The 27,549-nt window shown below is 40.5% G+C and overlaps 1 protein-coding gene across 17 annotated transcripts in view; it reads right to left on the reverse strand.

Annotated features, from left to right (window-relative positions):
* Window positions 1–27,549, reverse strand: part of MAGI1 (membrane associated guanylate kinase, WW and PDZ domain containing 1) — a 614,474-nt gene that overhangs the window by 119,380 nt on the left and 467,545 nt on the right. For 16 of the 17 annotated variants that reach the window (XM_037040898.1, XM_037040888.1, XM_037040886.1 and 13 more), the window contains exon 3: window positions 8,810–8,929. In XM_037040898.1, coding sequence (XP_036896793.1) covers window positions 8,810–8,929 — 120 coding nt within the window. Of the gene's footprint in view, window positions 1–8,809; window positions 8,964–27,549 lie in introns of those variants that run through there. The other variant, XM_037040900.1, reaches the window with a different exon arrangement.

A 27,549-nucleotide genomic window follows, 5' to 3' on the forward strand; every position in this document is an offset into this window, starting at 1 on the left:
AAAATCTTACAATCTTGCAATTACAAACCCCAAACAAATATTAGGCCTAAAAAAAGGTTATCAGGCCTTGAGGTTTCATTGGTTCACTCTACCTGTCTGCCATATCGCATGCCGCTAAGTGTATTCACAGAGGAAGATCATTACTCCTCTGTAGTGACATTATTTTAGGGAGAATTTAAAATAATACTTTTTTAAAAGGAGCTTAACACTTAGAGATGTACTCAGCTCTCTGAAGTCAGCTGGTGAGAATGGAAAAATCTTTCTGAAGAAGTCCTTGCACTTCCTTGCAGAAGCTTTTATTCTAGAATTGCACTGTAAAATATGGCAGCCACCAGGCACATGTGAGATTTGCTAAATTAAATCTATAATGACGTTTCTCAGTTGCAACAGCCACATGTGACTAGTGGTTATCATGTTGGACATCTCAGAATACTGAGCATTCATTTTTATCTCTTAAAGTTCTATTGGATAGCACTGGTTCTTTAAAAAAAAGAGAGAGAGAGAGAGAGGACATGGTGCCTTGCCTGCCCCTCCTTCTTGAGGACACATCATTCTAAACGTGTCTTTGTTCGTCATCTTGCTTTCTCTGGATTCGGGTGTCATGGCCCGTGCTGACTTTGAACTGACACATACTCGTAAGCCTGTCACTTAAACTCATGAAATCTTCTGACAAGCTTCAATTCAAATGTCACTTTCTAAGGGACCCTACTCTGATTTGGGATTAGATGACAATCTTTTTACCAGCTTCTGGAGCACCCTATTCTTCCCTTCTCAGAACAATTATCACTTGTCCTGAAATTTGATGAAATTCAATTGCCTCACGAGATGGAGGGACTGAAGAGTATGGACCCTGGAGCTAGACTGCCATGGTTTGGATTCCAGCTGTAACTGAAACTTGCCATGTGGACTTAAAAAAGGTAACTGAGACCTCTTGTCCATACGGCAGAGTATACAAACATGGCATTCACCTCCTCCCACAACCACTTCAAAATTACAACTAAACTACACAACATCCATCACTGAGAACCACCTGAAGTCTAGCTGAACCGATCTTCTATAACTAATGATACACAGAAGAAGTCATGATGAGACTGATAGAAGGGGCAGAATTACAGAATGGGCTGGTCCTATGCGTGGTCCATGTGTAGTGTTAAAAATTAGGAGGGACAGCTCGGCTGCGGAGGTCCCTGCCCCACATTAAGCTCCCCAGCCCAGAGTTCCAGTGCCTGGAACAGAATTCCCCATAGCTTTTGCCTATGAAATACAGGGGAAATAGTGGCTGAAGCAGAAGATGCTGGAGTCCATGTGTTCCTCTTAGAGCCTGTACACAGACTTGCTCTGAGCAGGTGAGCTCACTTGCTATGAGCTCTAACACCGGGGCAGCAGCTAGAAAGGTGCATGAAACATATGGGGAGACATGCAATTGTTTAGCTTCAGGGTGAGGGTTGGAGGGACAATATTCTCCCAGACAATGCTGGCAGAGGCCATTGTTCCTCTGTTGAACCCTCCCCATACAGAGGAGACAGGTAGGCACCAAATCAACGAGTCTCCATGAACCTGGCTAATACCATTCACCCTGCCCTGGTGATTCTATGAAACCCGACCCCACCCAACTTGTGGGCCTATCCAAGTTGCTTTCAGTGGGTTTTTCATACAAATGGCCTGTTTTGGCTCATGCTGCAGAACTTCCCAAAACCTTTCAAAGATCCACAAACCCAAAACAAGCAGCAACTGACCTTGGCATGCCCCAAACCTCTTGCTAATCAGCCCCAAGCCTGGCACTAGCAAGCAGTAGCTGGCCTCTGTTTGCAGCTTAGCCTCTTGTAGGAACCTCCAAGCCTAGCACAAGTGACAACCATTTGCAGATCACTTTGTAGCTCATACCAAGTAGCCTGGGGCAGGGCACAGGCAGTGACTGAACTTGGCCTACATCACAGACCCTCCAAATAGGTCCCAGAAACAACACACTCATTGTTATGCTTCAGACAACACACGAACACCACCCAACCACCTCCACAAACCACACACCTAAAGGATACACTCAGCAGGCACCAGAGCCTCGCTAAAGCAAATCCTGAACAATAGCTCCACTGTAGTCATAGCCAGTCCTTGCAACCACTCAGGTTGAGAGACAATTCCTCCCACTGATGTGCCAATAGCAATCATGGCTTATCTACAACAGGAGGCCACATACAGCCCACAAAAGCAACACTCCCGGATCACCAGTCTCAGGAGATCAGGGAGACTGTGCTACTGGGCCCCACAGGCCACTCTACCAAGACTGGAAGGCATAGCAGCTATTCCTAATATATAGAAACAAACTAAGAAAGGCAGCTTAAATGAGGAGACAAAGAAACATGTCACAAATGAAAGAACACATCAAAACTCCAGAAAAAGAACTAAAGGAAATGGCCCTGTCTGGTATGGCTCAGTGGACTGAGTGCTAGCCTGCAAACCAAAGGGTCACTGGTTAGATTCCTAGTCAGGGCACATGCCTGGGTTGCAGGCCAGGACCCCAGTGGGGGCCATGTGAAAGGCAACCATACATTGATGTTTCCCTCCCTCTCTTCCCCTCACTCTTCCCCCCTCTCTAAAAATTAATAAATAAAACCTTTAAAAAATAATCTACCAGATGCAGAGTTCATAACACTGGTTATAAGGATTCTCATCAAACTTAGATTAAGAAAAGAGGAACTTAATGAGAACTTCAATAAAGAGATAGGACACATAAAAGTGGAGACAGAAAACATTTAAAAAAGAACCATTCAGAAATGAATAGTACAACAGATTATATATATGTAGTAGAGGACTGAATCAATGATTTAGAAGATAAGGGAGCAGAAAACACCCACTTAGCATAGCAACAAACAAACAAACAAAAAATGAGAATAGATACTGCCTGTGGTACAGTATCAAGCATATTAACATTCTCAGTACCAGGGTACTATAAGGAGAAGAGAGAGAGCAGCAAGTTGAAAACCTACTTGAAGAAATAATGATGGAAAACCTGGCAAAAGAAGTAAGTCCAGGAAGTGCACAGAGTCCTAAAAAAGATGAACCTAAAGAAGCTCACACCAAGACACATTATAATTAAAATGCCAAATTTAAAGACAGAGAGAATTTAAAAGCAGCAAGAGAAAAGCAGGTAGGTACCTACAAGGGAGCTACCATTAGACTTCCAGCTGATTTCTCAACAGAAACTTTGCAGGCCAGAAGGGATTGGCATGAAATACTCAAGGGATAAGTATGTCAACTGTAATTGAAAAATTAAAAATTATTTTTAAAAAGACAACTGGCATTTTTGTGCCTCCTATTTTACTTCTGTAAAATGCGGATAAATTATAACTACCTTACAGGATTGTTGGGCCATTGAGTCAGTTAGTGAATATAACACCCTTCGAACAGCATCCAGCACAGAGCATACACTGGACAAGTGTAGGCAAAAATAAATAACTAAAATGCCTAAACACCTTCAATGCAGAGCTACTTTGGTCTTCTGCCCTGGACATCAAACTCTGTGGCTCAGGACAATGACCCAAAGTAAATGCTCAATATATACTCGTTGAAACAAACTGTACTTGTTTAAAAGGTCCTGCCTTAAAACTACACTGCCAGAAACTTAATCTATAGATGTATTCAAAAGTGTAGTGAAATACTGTACAGGAATGCTCACTGTAGCATGTTTACAAAAATACATAGGTGTCCAGATACTACAGGGCAACCGGTTAAATAAATTACATATACTTACACACTGGGATACTGCATCACATTTATAAAACATGAAGTGGAATTGTATGGGGTAATGTGGAAAGATCTTCCAGATACGTAAGTGTGAAAGGCAAGCACAGAGTGAAATAAACAACAACACATATGTACATGTCATTTATGCATAAGTTCTCTGAATCTCTGCACTAGATCTGGTAACAGTGGTGACCTACGGGGAGAAGGGGAAGCAATGGGACGTAAATATTTGTAAGTTCCTTACAGTAGGAAGTATTCCTTCACGTACATTTATTACTCTTACTTAAAAATGTTTCAAGTGTCTTACTTTAAAGAGTATTTTGTGTTGTTGTGGCATAGCTTTCCTCTCTGGAGCCAGGAGAAGCCAAGGGGGAAAAAATGAGCAGGGAAACAAGATGGTGAGTCCCTGAAAAGTACATAAAGCTATTTTCCTGGCAAATCTGTTGGCTCGCTGACCAGTAGAAGAGGAAGGGAATGCCCCCAGGTGGCAATTTAGGATGAGTCGTATGTGTAAATGAACAGTACGAGAGCTAATGCTGACTGAAGGCTTGCATGTGTCAGACACTGGGCTCAGCCCTTTCCAACTATTGTATCATTTCATCCTCCCTATTATGAGGCATGATTGTTATCCTCATTTTTCCAAAGAGAAGTGGAGACATGGAGCATTAACCACTTGGGGGAGGCACACAGCTCGACAGCAGAGGGGCCGAGATTCAAACCCAGGCGAGAGAGTCTGCATCCCTTTAGAGTCCAGCAGACAGGAGCCACCACGAAGGGGTGGTCCGGGGCACACAAAGGCAGAGGAAGCTCTCAGAACTCTCGCCAGGCCTATTCTTGTAACACAACCTGCCATTTAATATAAATTCCACTTTGCTTTCAGCTTATAAGAATCAACATTGTAGACTCCAGTTAGTCCCCAAAAATGAGCCATCTCATATGGTGGGTAAATTATACAGCTAAAAGGTTAAAGACTAAAATACAGTGTAGTCAAATGCCTTAAAATGGAATGGATTACTCTTGGACATAGGAAAATTTCAACTCCAAAATAGTTAAGCAACATTCAATGACAGCCTGTTTCATATGAGAGGATCAGACTTATTTTAAAGATATATTTTATTGATTATGCTATTACGGTTGTCCTATTTCCCACCCTTTACACCCCTCCACCTTGCACACCCCCTCTCACCCACATTGCCCCCCCCTTTAGTTCATGTCTGTGGGTCACACATATAAGTTCTTTAGCTTCTACATTCCCATACTATTCTTACCCCCCCCTGTCTATTTTCTACCTACCATCTATGCTATTTATTCTCTGTATCCCTCTATTTATTCTTTCCCCCTCTCTCCCTCTCCTATTTCCCCTGTTGATAGCTCTCCACTGATCTCCATTTCTGTGGTTCTGGTTCCTGTTCTAGTTGTTTGCTTAGTTTGCTTTTGTTTTTGTTTTAGATGTGGTTGTTAATAACTGTGTTTGCAGTCTTTTTACTGTACATGTTTTTTATCTTTTTTTCTTAGATAAGTCCCTTTAACATTTCATATAATAAGGGCGTGGTGATGACGAACTCCCTTATCTTACCTTATCTCAGAAGCACTTTATCTGCCTTTCCATTCTAAATGATAGCTTTGCTGGATAGAGTAATTTTGGATACAGGTCCTTGCCTTTCATGACTCGGATACTTCTTTCCAGCCCCTTCTTGCATATAAGGTCTCTTTTGAGAAGTCAGCTGACAGTCTGATGGGAACTCCTTTGTAGGTAACTCTCTCCTTTTGTCCTGCTGCTTTTAAGATTCTCTCCTTATCTTTAATCTTGGGTAATGCAATTATGATGTGCCTTGGTGTGTTCTTCCCTGGGTCTACCTTCTTTGGGACTCTGAACTTCCTGGAAGTCTATTTCCTTTGCCAAATTGGGGAAGTTCTCCTTTATTATTTGTTCAAATAACTTTTCCACTTGTTGTTCTTTCTCTTCTCTTTCTGGTACCCCTATGATTCGAATATTGGAATGTTTAAAGATGTCCTGAAGGTTTCTAAGCCTCTCCCCACTTTTTTGAATACTTGTTTCTTCATTCTTTTTTGATTGGATGTCTCCTTCTTCCTTCTGGTCTATACCATTGATTTGAGTCCCAGTTTCCTTCCCATCACTATTGGTTCCCTGTACATCTTCCTTTACTTCACTTGGTGTAGGCTTCATTTTTCCATCTAATTTGCAACCAAATTCAACCAATTCTGTGAGCATCCTGATTACCAGTATTTTGAACTGTGCATCTGATAGATTGGCTATCTCTTTGTCGCTTAGTTGTATTTTTTCTGGAGCTTTGAACTGTTCTTTTTGGGGGCCATTTATTTTGTCTTGACATGCCTGGTACGTAGTGAGGGGTGGAGTCTTAGGTGTTCAGCAGGGCAGGGCAACCCAATGGCTAGGTTGTGATGCTGTATGTGGGGCAATGGTCCAAGAAGGAACAATAGCATTTGCTCCATTCTCTGACAGATTTCAGTCACTTCCCCTGCTTTCCACAAGCAAAGTGGGCCCTTTTGGTGCTGATTTCCATGTGGGTAAGTTTGTGTACATTCTAAGACACTGTGGGTCTCTCCAGTGAACTCTTCTGTGAGGCTGGGAGTCTCTCTCTGCACCTCAACCCCTACAGGTGTTTTCAATCAGTGGTTTGAGGCTTTATTTCCTTGCGCTGGGACCCTGGGTTGTGTGGCCTTTCCTGCTTCGCTGCAAGCCCTCTCTGCCCAGCTACCTATTTCTGCCCCTTCTACTGGTCTGGATGAATGTGTCTTCTCTAACTCTTTGGTTGTTGGACTTCCATACAGTTTGATTTTCTGTCAGTTCTGGTTGTTTTCTGTTTTTGAATTGTTGTTGTCCTTGTTTTGGTTGTGGGAGGAAGCACAGTGTGTCTACCTATGCCTCCATCTTGGCCAGAAGTTGATCAGACATTTTTTGAAAAATATCTCTGTGTTGCCACATACCAGAAAGTTAAGTTGAGCTACTAATGGGTTGTTTTTCCAAGTTTTTTGTTACAGCTAGGATAGTCCTTTTTAAGGATTTTCAGAAGAGAGTATGGGATGTGAAGGTCAAACTGAGCTGGGTTTGGTTCCTGGCTCTAATATTCTGGAACTATCTGTACAGCCTTGAAAAAGTACAACCCTGAGAAAATTCCTAAGTGCTACTTGGTCTCAGCATCCCCATCTAAAAATTGGTGATAATAACTACCTCTGTCAGAGCAGTAAAATTAAATGGGAAAAGAAAATTATTCCACCTCTGTGTCACCTGCAACATAAACAGCTCAAATGAGTTCATTTTCCTTTTTTCCCAGACCAGCTGTTGTCCAGGTCACATTCTTTTCTCTTTCAGCCCAATGGCCCAAAGCCACACTCTTTGGCTTTGCACAACCACTCTTAGTCTTAACGTCTCCCAAAATACAAATGGGTGGTTTTTATGCTAAGGGACTCAACCTCCTCAGGTGGACATAGTCACTGATTCCAGAGAAGCACTATTCATTTTCTGCTAACAAAAGAGGATTCACATTTGTTTTGTCCTCAGCCAGTTAGATTTTTAACTAGATACACATCTATAAGACCATATGTAGAAGATGTTTATAGCATTCCTCCCTCCCCTCCCCTCACTCCTAGTTCTTAATGAAGCATCTTGCTTTGGGCATTCTAATATCCCCTCCTAGCCCCTCAACCAAAAGGATACTAAAACAACTGATAATTAGCAATGCTCAAAGGAAATATTCCTGAGTTCACAATCAGAAATTTGATTCACATCTAAACAATGTCCATTATATGGTCATAATTTGGAAAGCAGCACACCTAAGATTCATCACCACTTAACTGTTGGCCACTGCCTGGAGCAAGGTCTGTCCTCATATCAAGGCCATTTCCCTAATAAAATAACAGTCAACTTTGTATTTACCCTTTGTTTTTAAAGTCAATCTTGAAAATGCCCCTGTAATCATCCAATAAATCCAAATGTTCAGCATTCATAAAGAGATATGATAATAATTTGACTAAGTTAATAATTTGACCTAGGTAATAGTATCATATTATATCCTCCTGTCTCAAATAATAATACCCAACAGAGCAATCAAGCTATAATACTGTTTCATAAAATGTAACTTTAATTTTTCCCCCCATATTTGGCTTTGAACTTGCAATCTCATTTGTGGTATCTTATCCTATAGATATATTTTCACTTGTGTGTAATGATTCATGTCCATGCTACTCAATGCAATAGTATTTTAGAATATTAAAAATATTTATCCAACAGGAACCAGTTAAATAAATGATGGTATGCCTATACTAAAAGATAATACAACCACTAAAAAAGAAAACAAGAATTGCTCTTTAACTGAATTGCAAAGATCTATAAGACATACTACTGAATAGAACAGCAAGGTTCCAAATGCCATGTATGTATTATATACTACCTGTTAGGTAAAACAGGAAAGAAATATGAACACACACACATAAAACACATATGTGTATGTACACACACATATCTGTATTTACAAAGAAATTTCAGAATAGTAATCAGAAACTAATAATACTGATTGTAATATTGGGAGGAAAAAGAACTGGAAATTAGGCAAGTGGAAAACAGGTATAGGAGATTAGTTATTGAATATTTTTGAAATAGTTTGCTTTATGAACCATGCAAATGTATTATCTACTCAAAAAATCCATTAAAAATCAATTAGCAGTAAAAATGACATTTCATTCCTTCAAGGTTAAAACAACACTACCAATAATGTCACATTTGGGGGCTGATCACGATTCTTGTTCATCTTCCTTCTAATACTATACATACTCATATTAAAAAACAAAACATATATATTTAAAATAATAAATTAAATCTGAAATTCACAGAAGAAAAACCCCCAAAACTACTTTTAAAGAGCTAAACAAAGTTTTATTTCATGCCTTTTAATATTCACATTAAGGTGAACTGCAATATTAGTTGTTTAGACTGCACTAGTTCACAAAGCCTTTCTGCCTAGATAGCCCTGGATCTGCTGAAGTGCCAGGAGAGAGATGTCCTTGTCACTGGCACACACAAGCTCACCTTCATAGGTGCCGACTTCCAGAAGAGTCCCACTCTGCTCGAGGTCCAGGAACTCCTTCACAGTGAGAAAGTTGTAGTCCACGCCAGGCACTTCTCCTTCCCTCCGAGACCGGGTTGTGCCTACAGCAGAACAGACACAGACACAAGAAACCATCAGTCACCTAAAACAGGAAGCTCCACATCCAGGTGTAATTAAAATAACCTGTTGAGTAAGTACTGAAGACTCTGAGACTGATCTGCCCAGGCGGGGACCTGATGAAGACAATGTCTAACAGAATGACATCCTCACCTCGACCGGCCAGTGCCTGGGACTCTCAAATGGGACAGGAGAAAACCAAGCACAGTGTGGTAACCCAAGGAGAGTTTTATCCTTTCAAAAATGCACTGAGTGAAGAACGTGCACTGGATTTTATACAACATTCACCATCGGCAGCTTTGAGGACTCTGGTAAGTACTAAAAAGGTATCCACCTTAAGCTCAAAGCCTGAGGGGTTTATATTTTTATCACAGTCCTCAAGATCCTTGTGTTCCTCAGTACATCTGGCAAGTTCCAATGTAATAAGCCCTTTGATGAAAATGACACCCATTGCATAAACACATCACTAGGGAAATGCGATTGCCCAAGATCTGCGGTTGGTATCTCCTGGGGACTGAATAATGCTGCTGCTCTCCATGTAATTAATGTGTTGGGTAAAAAGAGGCCACCCCTAGTTTTGACTACAGAGAAAGGATACTGCATTTTTCCTAGAAAATTCTCCCCTTGAATTAAGCTGGTTATTCTGGCAATGACTAATAAACAGAACAACCCGTCTTATGAAATAATAAATAGAGAGCTCCTAGAAAATGTTAAGTGACCCAGCTCAGGTGCTAGGCATAGACCTACCATTTTAGTTCAATTTCGACAGAAAGTGTGGAAGCAATGTGGAGGTGCGTGGTTTACACAGAAACCAAGAAAAGAATATAACCAAGAGGCAATTATGTATAGCATACGAAGAATCTATGTTAAATATTATGAAAGACCAAGCCCCCCCCCCACCCCGGAAGAAACCCCCACAGAACAGCAAAATACATGATTTCTGCTTCCATCTTCAAGTTAGGGGATATAATTGATATAGTTCCTTTTGAAAGTCACCATCATCTACGCAGCTTTAAGGTCAATATTTTTGTATACAGAAGGCGGGGATTTCCTTCTATTCCTAGGAATTTTAAAGCAATTAAATAACCAACTGTATATACCTAGTTACTCTAATGTTCCTAGTACAGTGCAGTCTCTGATCACTTACCTATATGACTGATCATATCCACACACCTATGGTGGATACCCATAATTTTCTTAAATCAAAAAAAAAAACCCAACACATTTTGCATATTTTACCCAAGATAATAAGTACATTTTAAAACAAGCCCAATTTTTCTAATATCTAAAATCTGAGTGTTTTCAATAGTGGCAAATTTTCCATAGAATGGTTATATTATAGATGTTTTGCTTACCATACCTAGCACACTGGGGCCGTCTGGTAACACAGCCTGCTTGTGCAGTACTCAGAAGTCCACTCCTGTACTGTTTCCTAGTTTGTCCCCATTTCTGACTTCCTGGGCATGCAATGACAAAGAAGTCCCTTAAGGTAGCTCACAACTTTTCAACTTCCCGGATCAGGCACATTAGTAGGAACTCCAGAAACATAAAGAGTATCATGTGGTGTAGACTAGCAGGGGTCTGGAGTGTGAGCAAGGGGTTCACAGTCTGGCTCCCCAACTTGTGGTCCTGGGTAAGTTCCTTAGCTTCTGCTACTTCTCAGTTTTCCCACCTGCAGGACAGGGATCATAGTGGGACCTCCACCACAGGCTTACTGTGTGCATTGCGTGGAATATCCTTTAGAGTACTTAGCTCAATAATCACTAGCAGATATTATAGCTTATAAACAGTAACATTGTTTATGGTATTGTTAGAATTAAATAAGTTAGTAGAATCTTCGAGTTCAAATGATTTATATATTCATCATTACATAGATCCTTATTTTCCATCTATTTAATAATTATTTTCTGAGGTCCCAACAGATGTCAGAAACTAATTCTGGCACCGAGAAACACCCGTGAAACAACACAAAGCCCCTACCCTAATGGAATTTATATTTTACTATGAAAGATAGAAAATAGCCCTGGCTGGTGTAGTTCAGTGGATTGAGCGCGGGCCTGCAAACCACACGATCGCGGTTCGATTCCCAGTCAGGGCACATGCCTGGGTTGCAGGCTAGTTCCCAGCAGGGGACTCACGAGAGGCAACCATACATTGATGTTTCTCTCCTTCTCTCCTTTCTTTCCTCTCTAATGATAAATAAATAAAATCTTTTAAAAAAAGAAAGATAGAAAATAGATATGGAAATATACATAGCATTTAATTTCAACCAGAAAGAATTCTTTTGTAGGAAACATAGGTTAAAGTATTAGAAAGTGTTTCAGAGCAACATAGAGTAAAGGGCTTGAAAGTGTTTTGGAAGACTGAAAGAAGGTGGAGAGTAGAGAGTGACTTTAGAGAAGTGATTGGGAAAATCCTGGCTAGGGAGGTGCCATCAAAATGGAAAGCTCTGCACAGGTGATGGGAAGACCACCCCAGGAAGGGGTTAAGGCCCAGAGAAACTGCAGCCCAGCAATGGAAAAGAGGCTAATTAGAAAGGAAAGCCAGGGTCCAGGTGGTGCAGGCCGCAGAAAGCATTTCCTATTTTATTCCAAGTGTGATGGGAAGCCACGAGCAGAGGTGTCCAACCTTTTGGCATCTCTGCGCCACACTGGAAGAAGAGTCGTCTTGGGCCACACATCAAATACACTGTGGCACACAAACGTACACACAAAAAATCTCATAATGTTTTAAGTAAATTTATGATTTTGTGTTGGGTTGCATTCATAGCCATCCTGAGCTGCACATAGCCCTTAGGCTGCAGGTTGGACACCCCTGCACTAGAGGATTTTGAGCAGGGTGATGCCATGATTCATTTTTAAAAGATCACCTGGCTCTACAGAGAACAGTCTATGGGCAGAGTGGCAGGGGTGTGCAGCCAAGAACAGAAGCACCTAGGCCAGTTAGCTGCTGTTACAGTGTCCAGGAGAGAAACCAGGGCAAGGACAAGAACAGTGGAAAGAAGGTGGCACAAAGAACTCAGATTTCTATCACAAATTACTGCGTATCTTAACCAGCAGTAATGCAGTCCACAGCATAGACATGTTAAAAGTGCATCAACTCATTAGGCCATGCGAGGTCTCTATCTTTGAGAGAATTTGCTGATGGAGTAGATACAGTGTGTAAGAAAAATGGAAGAATACAGACTAACATCTAAATTTTGGTCTGGACAAATGGGTACTGCCATTTATAGAGATTAAGAAAATGGAAGAAATTATTTTTAGGGAAAAAGAATTAAGTGAACTCTTAGATAATGTCTGAGATGCTTATTGAGGTGTAGAGAGCTGTAGATAGTTGATTGTATAAATCTGAAGATCAGACCGAAGGTTGGGACATAAACTTGGGAGTGATCAGTAAACCAATGGTACTTAAAGCAAGAGACAAAACCAGCCAATTTAGGGACAGAGAGTGTAGAAACAAGGAAGCTGGAAAGTTTGGGTTGCACACTAACACCTTACAGTCTGTAGAAACTGGGCAAAGAAGGGAGATCCTCGATGGAGACTCAGAGGCAGCAGCCAGCAAGTTAGGAGCAAAGCATGGGAGTGTGGTGGCTGGGAATCAAGTGGAAAGGCTGTTCAGCCAGCTCCTTGTAAAACATCACACTGGGAAATTCCAGTGCGAGGCAAGAACAGAATCTCTTTGAAACTTGCTGTGAAAGGATCTGTCCTAAATAGGTTCTGTATGTTGCCATTAACTTTACCCACCCACCCCTACTCCACTCCCACCTAATAATGAGCATGAACAAAACCAAACAAAAGATTTGTTTTTTTTTTTAAGTCTTATCAAACCAGACAATCAACCCTTGAGTCTTCATTTCCTGAAAGGATTCAAAATAAGGGCAAACTTCAAAAAAAAGCTACAGAAAAATGAAGCTAGCAGATATCATTTTCCCATGTCAATGAATATCCTTGGATGGCCTCTGGGGTGGGGGGAGGGGGTGGGCATGTCTCCGCCCACAAACCTTCAGGGTTTGTTACCAGACAAACCCTTCCCACTCTGCAGGCTTGCAGGAGGTTTACTCCCAGTTACCCTCTGAGCAACATGCCCTGGGTCTGGGCCAACCTAACTGGGCTCCATTCAACAATGTGAGGGAGGAAGGAGACCCTGCCTCCTCTTTTCTTCTAGCAGAATGACAGGCTGCCTGCTGGACACACGCCTGGCAGATGGCATTTCAAAGGGTTTTCAGAAGCCATCTGGGGTGGGTACAATTATTACAAACCAAGCTTCTAACAAAGCCAGAGGGTTATTTCCTGGCAGAAGAGATGTAAAACAAATTCTATCATGTTTTTCAGGGACAGCGTATTAAAAAAAAATCACCAGGCTGACAAACTGGGGTTTTTCTACATCCTACAACACTGCCTTCTGCTCATCTAGCTAGAAATTGGCCCAATAATATCTTGTTCATTATTAGCTTTAAGTAAATAAATACAGTGGCCACCTCCCATTTTCAAAAATAAAAGGGAAAGAGATGATCAAATACTAAGAAAAGAATAGAAACTTCCATCTACTGGGTATTTCCTTACGTTACTCTTAGGCAAGGCGTTAGGCACTTAAGATTATTGTATATAACCTTCACAAGAGAGGCAGAAGTAAGGATCGCTATTATACTCATTTTATTGATGAGGAAGCTAAAAGTCAGAGAAGCAACCTGCCTAAGGTCACATAACAAATAAGCTGGGCAGCATGATGATTTGGACATAGACAGTCTCACTTTGGCATTCCTTCTTCCAAACCGTCACTGTCCAAAGGAACTTTCTGCTGTCATAGAAGTGGTCCCTATCTGTGCTGTCTAACGTGGTTAGCTGCTAGTCACATGTGGTTATGGATAAATGCAATTGTGAAGGAGAAACTAAATTTTAAGAAGTTTAAATTTAAAGACCCACATGTGCCTGGGGGACGACCAGGTTGGTCAGTGCAGACCTAAACCACACAGGCAAGTTGCCTGCACTGTACTGGGTCTGGTTCACATCCCACAAAGCACTTCTGTTTTCAAAATAGTAGCAAGGATCATACTTACATGAAATAGCAGATGTTATACTCACACAGGGAAGGTTTCTTTTTAAAAACTCATATATTTTGAAAAATTATCTAGTCTAACTCTGTTTTGTACTAAAAATTCTATGTGGCTCCTATCGGCTCTGGTGTCTTAGAAATAAAACCTCCTTCAATATTTGTGACAGCATGGTTTGTAGAAAACAACACCCAAACAAAAGCAGCCTCCAAAACAAAACATCCGAGTGCCCACTAATACAGAAATCACTGAGTAAAATAGGTATTTTCATCCTTAAAATTTTGTGCACTGTGTAAAGGATAGTTAGACCTACAGTTACCAGAAGGAATGTCCATAATGTTGAGTGGTAACACAAATCATAGAGCAAAATGCAAAAATGTCACTGCATTTTATTGAAAAAAAAAAAGTCCTATGGACTCTGCATATTTTATGAGTTAATAAATAGTTAAAAGGGTAGAATAATACCAGAACTTTAACAGTGATGACTTTTGGAGTGTGGGTTCAGAAATGGGAAGAGAGGAAATGATTATTTGAACACCTCTCACATCGAATTGTATCATGTGTATGTAGTTGTTTTAGCATTTTATAAATTGAATAAAATAATTGTTTAAGGAATCTTGACAGACCTAATTCTTGGGCATACTACTCAAGTATATTCAATAATAACTTAGTCTACTCAGAAGCATGCACAAAAATACAGAATCAAATAAACGTATTTTCCAAGGTTTCCCAGCTCACAGACAGACAGAATCTATGTCAACAATATCTGCTTACAGTCGTTAGCGGGAACATACTACAAATAAAGTGGAGATAAGGTGGTACTACTTTTCTGCCTGACTTTGTTTTAAACTTCAAACTCACTTAAGTAGAGTTCTTTCTAAGTTTTAAAATACCTATAAGATTTGTACCAGAGTAATGAATACTACACTATCAACCCTTTCAGCCCCCAGATAATAACTTAATTAATCTGAGTTATGCCCTACTGAATGTCTCAGTATGAATTAGCAATGCCCCCCAAAATCTGCCCCTTAAAACTTGAGTGGCTGCTTGCTTCTTAAGCTCATTTTAAGGTTCATAAACTTTTAACGTACCTGGCTTGAGTGGCTCTGGCAGAGGAAATCAGAAAGTGACCTTACTTATCCAACTCCACAAACCATAGCTACAGAAAGGAAACCACATTCGGAGCTCACCTGCTCTCTTTCTTTATTGAACTGGAAATTCTCTTGAAATGTTGAGTTGAGGTAACAAAACTACCCGAGCACTGAGAACCTGCCACGCCATTCCTTTGGCCCCATGTTCCCAACACTACCAGGTCCTGGCAAGCACCCAGCCAGACTGAGTGTCAAGGCCAGGCTGCCTTCAGAGGAATCGTCACCCTATGGAGATTAATTAAGTTGCTAATACTCAGTATTGCCAGATACTGCCTTAATCTGGGTCCTGCTTATCAAAATCTAACACTAAGTCTTCAAAAATTATAGTTACCTCAACTCCATGTTAAGAAAAGATCATTTTCCATAGTGAAACAAGTGCTTGCATTGCTTGACATGGTTAGATACCCAGGGCAGCTTCATGCTCCTCATCCTTCAGCGGATGGAGATGGAGGGCAATGGAACACGGTGTTCACTCAGCTCCCTACTCAAACACCTTGGCCAAATCTCAGGGCCAGCAGTGGTGTTTACTCAGTAGCTTCCCTTCAAAATAAACTGAATGCATACCTTCATTCATGTAAAAAGGAAATACTAACTGCTACACACCTATTAGTAAAATATCTACACCTTAGGGTTCTGCGTGGGCACCCAACCAGGCTCCCCTGCTGCCGACCTCATCAGTGTCCAGTGTGTAGTTAAGCATCCGAAACAAACAACAGGTGTAGTTGATATTCAGCCGACTTTGATTTGGCTGGCTTACACACTGGGATGTGAATCTCAACACCATTGTTAAAGATACGATCATGGTGAAAATCTCTATGCTCACAACACAGCTATAATATGTATTATTGTGTATTCACACAAAATATCATCAAAGTCTCACATGCGTCATTCTTTGGATTCTGGCCTTCAGTTAATGCAGCCTCGTGTCTGGCTAGTTGTCCTGCTTGTGTACTATTTCAATCCTGTTTTAAAAAATGGAGGGAGCATACACCCTACAACTAGGCAAACTTTATGCCCACCCCCTTGAAGGGAAGTCCTTGGCTTGAATTCACGAATGATCTTGTCCTCTTTCCATCCTCCCAGAAACACGAACCTTATAGCATGTCTAGTACAAACTATTCTCCATGAACTGGTGAATGGTGCATCCCTACAATGACCACCACTCCACAAACAACAGACATGCACGGTGACTCTCAAATTCACGTGCTAAGGAAATGAAAAGCCTTTTTCTTAGGCAGCCTAATCAATCACGGTAAGGATGTAAATCTTTCTATTCCTCAGCGATTTGGAAATAATGCTCACAAGTCCTGACTTGCTGACAAGTACTTGCCTTATGCATATTAGGGGCCCAAAACACTAGCAACTTTACTCTGTGCCTCCAATGTGGCACCAGGCATTTACATGTGTAGCCATTAGCACGTGCACTGCTTGTGATCTTCCTAGAATTTTTAAATAAAATGCACTCACGTTTACTGAAGCTTTTGTGTCATTAATACTGCCGGTTAACATGAAGTATCCTCAGGCAACTGGGAAAGAAGACCAACAGATCTTTTCTCCTAAGACAATGTGCCTGTGTTTAACACAAGGTCACCTGGCTTTTTGCTTGTGTCCTTTCACATTCATGTCCCTTGGAAAAGGGGGTCTGAGCTGACTATCTGTAACTATGGGGCATAACAGGAACAACCGGAAAGCATTTCAGGAGAGGGAGAAAAAAGCTAAAGATAGGAAGCACAAGGCTTGGCCCTAACATGACTATTGAAAGTACCACCTCATTAAGGAACACAGAACAATAATATTATTAATAGCTACTATTGATTAAGCGCTTATCAGGTGCCAGGAAATTGCTCAGTAACTCACGGTTCTGAGGCTTGGTAAGAGTATAAGTCTTTAATATCACCTGCTTTCTAATGGACGCTTGCACTCTTTTATTCTCTCAACAACTATTTCTAAGGTGCCTACTATGTATGGGCCACACAGTGTGTAAGATGATGGGGTCAGCAAGACAGACGCAGACCATTCTCTGAGAAAGGTGAAAGTTTCTGTGGGGAGGATAAAAGCAAGTAAGCACAATAATGAACAATAAGTGATGTTAAGGAGAAACTCCAGAAGGCTCTCAGTGGTCCCATCAAAGAGACCCATATGTGAGAAGACCTGGGTGACAGGAGGATGTTAAAGTGTAAAAAATTCCAATGGGGGAACAGGAGAGAGTTTGACAAGGTGGTCATGGAGCCACAGAAAGGTCTGGAAATATTCTGTGGCTTAACTTGGTGTATGTGTGCAAGGGGGGGTGGCGGTGAAAACCCATAATACCGTTGGTCTTGGATGGGACAGCTGTGTCACTCAGAATGGTCAGAGGAATGAATGTGCCCCAAACTGTCATTTGAGTCACTGAGCATCACACACACACACACACACTCACACTCACACACCAGCTGTGCTGCATTCCCAGCAGAACAAAGCTGAAAAGGTAAGGTCCCTGTCTTCAAAGAGTTCAGGTCTACTGGGCCTGTGTCCAGTAAGAATTGATGTCTCATCTTACATGGGAAAGCAACTAAAAAAGGACATGACTGATTAAAATAAAAAGAAATAAAGAAGGGCACCCTAATCCCAGGGGTGCTAGAACCAAAGTTTTGAAGCTTTCAATGGGCTCTTTAATGCTCCACATGGTGATTATGACTTACGGCCTCTCACTTCCTCACTTCCAAGGACTCTGCACAGGTATGAAGGTTAATTTCATGTGTCAACCTGACTGTGTTAAAAGATGTCTGGTTATCTGGTAAAAGATTATTTCTGAGTGTGTCTGTGAGAGTGTTTCCTGAAGACATTAGCATGAAGTCCACAGAGAAAAGACGTTCACCCTTATCAGTAAGGATGGGCATCCGCTCATCCACTGGGGACCTAAATAGGACAAAAAGGCACAGGAAGGACAAATTTGCTCTTTCTGCTTGAGCTGAGACAGCAATCTATCTTCTCTTGCCCCCAGTCTACAGGGCTCCTGGTTCATGGACTTTTGGAATCAGACCAGTACTTATATTCCATCAGCTCTGCTGGTTCTCAGATCTTGGACTCAGACTACAGTACACCAGCTCTCCTGGTTCTCCAATAGGTTGATGGCAGAAAGAAGAACTTTAGGCCTCTGTATCCACATGAGCCAATTCCTATAATCAACCAGTGTCTCTACCTACACACATGTGCACACACACACACACACACACACACACACACTATAGGTCCTGTTTCTCTGAAGAATCCAGGCAACATAAATTGACCCTTTTGAGAAACACCATTTTGACTGAGGATCGTCCCTCTCCAAACCTCCCAAGCCTCCTAAGAACGGTCAGAAGCAGTACCCTTATCTTTCTATCCTGGACACTCATACAAAATACTCAGTAACTAGGCATGTCTTGAGTGGAATACTGCCAAACTGCTCAACAGTGGGTATGTAAAGATAATTATTTCATGGCAGCTACAACTCACATGCTTGGGATCAGAAGACCCTTTTAGGTTCCATCTTGCACACAGGAACACTGTATGATGGAGGTATAGAAATCTCATTCACCGATCCCACCTACAACACTTGAAATAAGTAAGGACCTGGCATTTACTCCATGACACCGATGACTCAGAAAAGTGCTGTAGATATCAAGGATGGCAAACAACTGATCTGGTTTTCAGTTTTTCTCTACAACTGTGATTTAGGATAGAATGAAGAGAAAGGAGACATTTTTGAGTGCCAGGTCCAGCGAACCGCCCAGTTGAAGACAGCTAAATGGAACTGTTCAAACTGTCCATACATCCTTTTCTTGGAAGCCAGTTGTCCTGTTATTAGGAGATGTCTGAACATGCTACCTTTTAAGGAGATCCACCCAATGAATGCTGAGTGAATCACATAACGATACAAAATGAGGGTATATTTTTCCTATGAAAGCCTTTGGCAAGCAATCAGCTCCCCCAAATAAATGGAGGCAGCAACTGAAAAGAACTGGATAATAAGAGGAATCAAGTTCTAGTTTCAGCTCAGCTACTAAATAAATGATGCCACTGACCTTGGACAGTTCCTTTTTTTATGTACTCACATGTCCTTATTTGTCAAACCACAAGGCAACCTTTGCCCCTGACTATATCACAGAATAATTACATGATTACAAATGGACTCCGGTGCAAAGACACAAAATCTCTGGTAAACTTAAGGCATTTAAATTTTGTTCATATTAAGAAATCTGTACTTTGGCCAACATTTATACTTTATGTGTGTTACCTTGTAGCAAGCCTGTAAGGTAGGCACTACCACTAGCCCGGACTTCACAGATGAGAAAACATGCAGAGAGATGACTTGACTTGCCCCAAATTAACCAGCTGGTAAGCGGCAGAGCTAGGATTTGAATCCAGGACGATGCTGCCACGTCGCAGCAAAGGTCCCTGTATCCAGCGTAGAGTGGGGGAACAAACCGGGGAAGGAGGACAGCTGAATCTTCACAGCTTTCACCTGAGGGTGAACGAATCCTCACCTGCATTATCAAAGGAAGGAAGGGGACGCTGGTGGAGCTGAGCACGGGGGAGAGAATGTCTCTCTCCCATGACCTCTTTGATCCCAAACCCAAGCTTTCGGAAATTGTCTTACTACCTTTTACCCGGAGTAATAAGGTAACCGGAATAATGAGGTAAATTATGCCAGAATCCATTGAACAGGAAACTGTAAATTAAGCACTAACCTGAACTTGACTATTAATCACTCTTTCTCTTTTATCCGAGAGAGAAAACTTTGGTACACGTAGGCTCATGGAAACCACTGCATTCATTAACAACAGGAGAGTGAAAGTTTTTAAGCTGTCATTTTGATTCATTTCAAATATTCAGTATTCAAAAAAAAAGATAAAAATCCTCCAACACTAGAGACATGTTTATCACTAATCAACTTCTCGGGAGGGTTATCTTGAGGCATCTTTCCTGAAAGGAACCCCAGAAATCAGTGCCACGTCCTAATACTGCAGGCTCTTTAAGTAAAGGTGGATGAGACCAGACAAACCTCTGTTTTGATACGTAATCCTTTTTACTTTATCTGAGTTAATGACAGAAATTGATTGTGTAAAATTGAATGTACAAATTCTAATTAGTTCAACCAGATAATTTCAAAAGCATAGGAAAGAAAATGGATTATTGAGTTGAAAAGCTATAGCTAATTAAGAAATCGAGTTTCCACAGATTAGGTTACTTTGTATAAACAATATCGAATGTTTCTAATATTTGACAGCTTTCTCTCTTTAGCTTAAAAAATTAAGAGTGACTGCAAATGACTTTTGGGGGGGGGTATGAGCATGTTCTAACATTAGGTAGTTGCAGTCGCTCCACAGTTCTAGGAATATAATAAAAATACTGAATTGTGCACTTTAAAGGGGTAAATTTTGTGGAATATGTATTATATATCAATAAAGCTGTTAAAAATAATATTAAACTACAGAGATGCAGAGATAGAAAAAAGTGTCTTGAAGAATATCATAATTTAGTAGGTACATTGTTACATTTCCATAAACAATATGTTCATGGAATGATTCATTCTTCACCAATTTTGTAGCTCCCCCTATTAATTCTTCTAATATATGAACCAGAATCAAGTGTGAGATGAGAAATTACTGACCACATTATGGTATTTTCCTAAAAACTGCAGGGTTTCAGAGTTCTTCCAGAATGAGCATGGAGACATTGTTACAAAAATCTAACAATCAGACTTGTTGAGTTCAAACTCCAGCTCTGATATTTACAAACTGTACAACCACAGCCAAGTTCAACATTTCAGGTATTGGTCCTCATCTCTAACAATACCAGCCTCATATGGTTGGGTAAGGATTATGAAAGACAACATATACAAAATGCTCAGCAAGGTCACAGTCTGAATTCAATAAACACTGGCCCTAGTAACAACGAAAGCACCATCATCAGCACCAGCCACTCTGCTTTTGAAGGAAAACAGTTGTTAAAGAAAGGAAAGAAGCTAGCTATTGATCTTTTATTCTCCTGCTAACATTACATAGGTTTTCTACATATAATGCCTAATTCAATGCTCCCAAGAGGGGCATTTTTTCCCTATCTTCACATAATTTTCTCTCCATAATCACCATTTTCCAAAGCTCATGCAAATGTACACAACTACAAAGCTTTGGGTTAACCTTTGACAAGAAATCACAAAATCTGAAAAAAAAATCACGAAGTCAACAGATTCTGTTAATACCTTAATTGTAGTTCACCATTTGTCATTGAGCACTGGCATCTATCTATAAGAAAATGACTTTGCTGGAATATAATGTCTTAATTTGAGGACCTCAAGTCCCTTAATTTCATGTTATCATTATTATTCTTCATGATTATCTTCTAACAGAATGGACATGATATANGAAATTACTGACCACATTATGGTATTTTCCTAAAAACTGCAGGGTTTCAGAGTTCTTCCAGAATGAGCATGGAGACATTGTTACAAAAATCTAACAATCAGACTTGTTGAGTTCAAACTCCAGCTCTGATATTTACAAACTGTACAACCACAGCCAAGTTCAACATTTCAGGTATTGGTCCTCATCTCTAACAATACCAGCCTCATATGGTTGGGTAAGGATTATGAAAGACAACATATACAAAATGCTCAGCAAGGTCACAGTCTGAATTCAATAAACACTGGCCCTAGTAACAACGAAAGCACCATCATCAGCACCAGCCACTCTGCTTTTGAAGGAAAACAGTTGTTAAAGAAAGGAAAGAAGCTAGCTATTGATCTTTTATTCTCCTGCTAACATTACATAGGTTTTCTACATATAATGACTAATTCAATGCTCCCAAGAGGGGCATTTTTTCCCTATCTTCACATAATTTTCTCTCCGTAATCACCATTTTCCAAAGCTCATGCAAATGTACACAACTACAAAGCTTTGGGTTAACCTTTGACAAGAAATCACAAAATCTGAAAAAAAAAATCACGAAGTCAACACATTCTGTTAATACCTTAATTGTAGTTCACCATTTGTCATTGAGCACTGGCATCTATCTATAAGAAAATGACTTTGTTGGAATATAATGTCTTAATTTGAGGACCTCAAGTCCCTTAATTTCATGTTATCATTATTATTCTTCATGATTAACTTCTAACAGAATGGACATGATATATAACCATTCAACAAACACTGTTTAGCAAATACTGTGTGGCTATAAAGAGAGAAATCAACATAAATTTAGTACTAAACAATGTAATCATAAGAGCAATTCACGATGAATGTAAGAGAAAAGCAGTTCATATCGATTTGGTGATACACTGGTTCCCAGGCGACCTAGGCACGCTACTTCTGGAAGCCTTCTCAGGCATATGGCCAGATAGTCAACACTGTGTAGACTGAATTTTGGCTCCCATCAAGTATATGTACTGCCTGTCAAAGTAAACAAAAGGGAATATTGTGTAACGTGCATATGAAGCCTGTACCAATGAAATACATACTACTGTACCACTTATGTGCTTCCTTGCTATGTATGACTGTTTTCATAGGATAAAAGAGAAGGAACAGTAAAATTTCTAGGATTGCAGTTCAGCATGGCATTGAAGGGTTACTGAGTGAAGTGTGTAACAATTGGATGTTTCTTTCCAGTTTAAAACATGTGCTTTTTCCTTTTTTTAAATAATAGCATTCATCCTGAAAAGGCTTTACTGATACCCAAAACCCTACCATTCATAAAGTATTTTATGAGCAAAGACAGAAACTTGAGCATCTGAACATCACTTAACATGGGGGAGGGGGGGTTCCCAGGCAGCTGAATTCACTCTTGCAACTCAACGGCTCATGAGCCAACTTATGCTTGAAATGATGACATCAGCAGGTTCCCAGAAAACTGAATTACCGCCTTGATTCCCCCCAGCCTGGGACCATCCATTACCTCATCTAATGGTTTCCAAATATCTCTGTAAGTCAGAACCCCAGAAAGTATGAACTTGGAACAATTGAAAAATGATCTAGACCCTGTTGATTAACTGTAATTGCCTTCACTGCAATTAGTTCACTTCTCAATGAGCAATTATATTCTCTTATTATGCAGTATTTCTCTGGCCATAACTCTGGTACATTTTATGTCACAGACTACACTTTTCAAATAGATGAGTCCTATATGATTATTTTTCACTTTGACTGTTAAGACAAATTAGGTAGCTTGTAGAGGTGAATTTATAAAAAGGTACCAATGCTTAGAAAACAAGGACAATAATGAATAGAAGCCTGTGCTGATGTGATAAACTAAAAATCTGTTTTTCACCCACATTCACTCTTTTAAAAAGTTACTTCATTAGAACAGTATATGAAGTATCAAGTGTATTATGAGAAAACAAGTGGCCAGTTTTTTAAAGATTTTATTTATTCATTTTTAGAGAGAGGGGAAGGGAAGGAGAAAGAAAGCAAGAGAGACATCTGTGTGTTGTTGCCTCTCATGTGGCCCCCAACTGGGCACCTGGCCTGCAACCCAAGCACGTGCCCTGACTGGGAATCAAACCAGCGACCCTTTGGTCTGCAGGTCCGTGCTCAATCCACTGAGCTACACCAGCCAGGAATGAAGTAGCCAGTTTTTAAAATGTAGAATCAAGTAGAAATCTTTATTATTATAAGTCACTAGGAATAATTATTATATAAAACAATAATTATTCTATGGCTCCATCTGATAGAAGTTGGCACTTTCAAACAAGCCTTGCTTCAGAGATGTTTGTTAAATGAGTGCACTGCCTTCTAAGATGGCCACATCAGTTGAAGCCTCCAGACTCCCACAAACACAAACCAGTGACACTTAATCTCTTATTTTTCTCTTCAGATGTGAAAAAATGCATGCTGTACAAAATGCAGAACCCACAGAAGAGTAAAGGAAGACGAGCATCCCACCACCTAGGAGTGGACACTATCAATGGTGAAGGACCCAAGATGTCCTTATCATCGACACAAACTAGACCTAATGCGAGTCCAGATAAAATCAAATCAACAACTTTTCATTAGAGATAGGAATTTCAAGATCAAATCATTAAAAGATAACACCATTTTGGCTGGGACATACATATAATCTATTCTTCAAAGGCAAAAATTGAGTGGTTTCATTTGTTTCTGCTTTGCTTTATTTAACATATATACATACACATATACATACATACACACACACACACACACACACACACACACACATATATATATATATATATATATATATATATATATATATATAAATCAAGTGTCCTATCACACAATGCTTATTGGTTCTCTCTCTTGGGTTTCATCTAATTCATCATCCCTGTCAACAGCACCTGCTGATCAAGGGCAAGGAGAGGGGAGAAACGATCTTTATTTCTTGGACTTGGCAGTGGGGTCTGACTGCCATTAGGCCCCTGNATATATATATATATATATATATAAATATAAATATATAAATCAAGTGTCCTATCACACAATGCTTATTGGTTCTCTCTCTCTTGGGTTTCATCTAATTCATCATCCCTGTCAACAGCACCTGCTGATCAAGGGCAAGGAGAGGGGAGAAACGATCTTTATTTCTTGGACTTGGCAGTGGGGTCTGACTGCCATTAGGCCCCTGTCAGCGGGTGATGTGATAGATGATCCTGGGGCTCTTCCACGGAATTTTCATCAGATACCTGCCTCCCAACCTATTTACCCAGCAATTACACTCTCATTTTCTGGGAAGCCCACACGGTTGTTCAGAGGGGAACAAAGAGTCAAAGTCTGTCAAAAATCCTGATGCTGCCACCAAGGCCTTCTACAGGCTTGGCTTCTCAAAACAAACCAAAATTAAAAAGAGACAAAAACAAATGGGTGTTTAAATGAGCCACTGAGAAATTCAGAACACTTCTAATCTCAATATAGAATTCATTTGAAACAAGTAATAAGAGATTAAAGCTATTCATTTGTAAAGTTAGAGACTTCACAAAATTTTATAGAAGAAAATTTTGGTTTTATATAGGTAAAACAGGAAATGAGACATTTAAGAGAAAACAAATTGGTTTTCTAAACCCTTAAAATAACACCAGCCAATGTCAATTTATGATATTTATACTCCCCTCCACATAGCAGTAGAAAATAAAAAAATTCACAAAATTGGACCTGAAAGTGGGTAACTTTAAAACTAATAACACTTTAATTTCTTATTTTTCTCTTCAGATATAAAAAATGCATGTTGTAGAAAATGTAGAACCCACAGAAAAGCACAAAAAAAGACAAGCATCTCCACCATCTAGGAATGGACACTATCAACAGCGAGGGATCCAAAGCCCCTGCGACCACTCCAGGCTCAGGGATGAAGTCCTGGAGTCTTCAGGGAAATTCTTGGTCCCAGAATTGCCACTAACCACTGTAGGGTTCATTACAATCCACACTCAACCACAAGCCAATACTTTGCAAGAAGAAAGCATATGAGCACCCCTGCCCCTCACCTGCTTTAGATTACGTGAGTACTGAAAATAAAAGTGAGAAACATCGCTAAATTTATTGGAAAATGAAGTACTGACTGATATACAATTCAGAAATCTTTAGATGGGGTTGAGGGTTTGGAATAATAAAAATCCCCAAATTCATCAGAAGCAATTTCTTGCCATAGGTATTAAGCCCTGGGTCATGAAATAAGTATTATTATTATTATTATTATTATTACTAGTAGTAGTAACAGCCATTGAAGTAATGAGGAGCAGGAGCAGAAGCAGTTAATAGCAAGTGATCAATTAATAATACAGGTCTACTATTATCACCAGCACAACCAAATTTTAGTGAGCATTTACTATATGTCAGGCACTGGGCAAGTACTTGAACATTCTTCCCCCCCCACCCCTGAGACCTTATCACAACCATGAGCATAGGTTTAATATCCTCACTTCTCAGGTGAGAAAACAGAGGATTGGAAAGGACATATTAACTTGATTAAGGCCATCACATAGTTAAAGAGGGAGATGAACTAGGATTAAAACTCAACATTTTCTGATTCAAACCTGAGCTCTAAAGTGTGTTCCCTTATGGCTTTATGTGTCACTGTGTCAGCCATGTTGGTCTCCTCATTCCTAAAACACTCTAGGAATGAGGAGACTCCCAAACCTCTGTCAAGTATTTGCTCAAATGTCACTGCTGCTGACAAAATTCTGTCCTCCCCCCACTTGAATTTGCACATTGAAGCCCTAACCCCAACATAAAGGCATTGGCAAGGTGGGGATTTTGAGGGGCAATTAGGTTTCTATGAGGTCCCAAGAGTGGGCCCATCATGGGATTGGTATCCTTACAAAAACAAACACCAGAAAGAGCTCTTGCCTCCCCCTCTCTCCTATTGTCTCTCCCTTTCTCCTCCTCTCCTCTTCTCTATTGCCCCCAGCACTATCCCCCATCTGCTATGTGAAGACACAGCAAGTGGGCCATCTGCCGGCCAGGAAGAGGGCCCTCACCACAAACCAACCGTGCTGGCACCTTGATCTTGGACTTCCATTCTCACTGTTCAAGCCACCAGTTTAGGGAATTTTGTTATGGCAGCCCAAGCAGACTAGTCATCTTCTCAGTAAGGAGATCCCTAATGCCTTATTTTAAAATGCAACAGCCTTCTCCCGCTCCCCTCCACCCTTACACTTTCTCCACAGCACATATCATTTTTTTCTGGTTATTAAAGCAGTCTCAGCTCCAAATCTGCCCTTCCACACACAGCTTTGTGAAGCTAGAATTTGAAATCTGCGAACTGTATTTCCCAGGACTCTTGTGCAATAGAAGCCAACTGAGGAGGAATAGGAGGCAGGAAGGGAGGAGGGCCTTGCTTCTTCCTGCTGTTTGCTGTCAGTGTGTCCCCAATCAAGGGCCCTTGACCTGGTATTAGCAGCTGGTTTAGGGCACAGCTCCCAGAACCAACCCTACCCCATCTGAGAGGTGCCAGCATGGTGGGGCGGGTGGGTAGCTGGGGCTACTTTTAAAGTCTGAGCTCCCAGTTAGCTGGGTCTGCCTCTGAGCCTCCCAAGTTAAACCCCAAGGACCCCATTTTTGTCCTTCCTCCCCAACAGCGCAGGCTGCTCCACGGCGTTATTTTCTTTATGGAACCTCAGCTTCCATTCTGTTTTTTGAGATCTCCAATACCAATTCCCTTTAATGTCACCGAGTCATCTGTTGAAATCCCTAATGTTGTTTTTGTTCTCTTGCTCCAACCCTGACTAATATATTATAAAATAGTACACTATATTTTAATTGTAGATTATAAATGACATTTAGAAAATACCTTCTTACACAAGAATGCAAGCTCCATGAGGGCAGGGGCTTCATCTGTCTTGTGCCTGCCCAATCCCTAGAACCTGGAATGGTATCTAGCCATGGTGTGTTCTAAATAAACATTAGGTGAATGAATGATTCCTGTAGTGAGTAGC

This window comes from Sturnira hondurensis, unplaced genomic scaffold, assembly GCF_014824575.4.
Source record: "Sturnira hondurensis isolate 20B ecotype Veracruz unplaced genomic scaffold, ASM1482457v3 Scaffold0002840, whole genome shotgun sequence".
In the NCBI taxonomy this organism is placed as follows: domain Eukaryota; kingdom Metazoa; phylum Chordata; class Mammalia; order Chiroptera; family Phyllostomidae; genus Sturnira; species Sturnira hondurensis.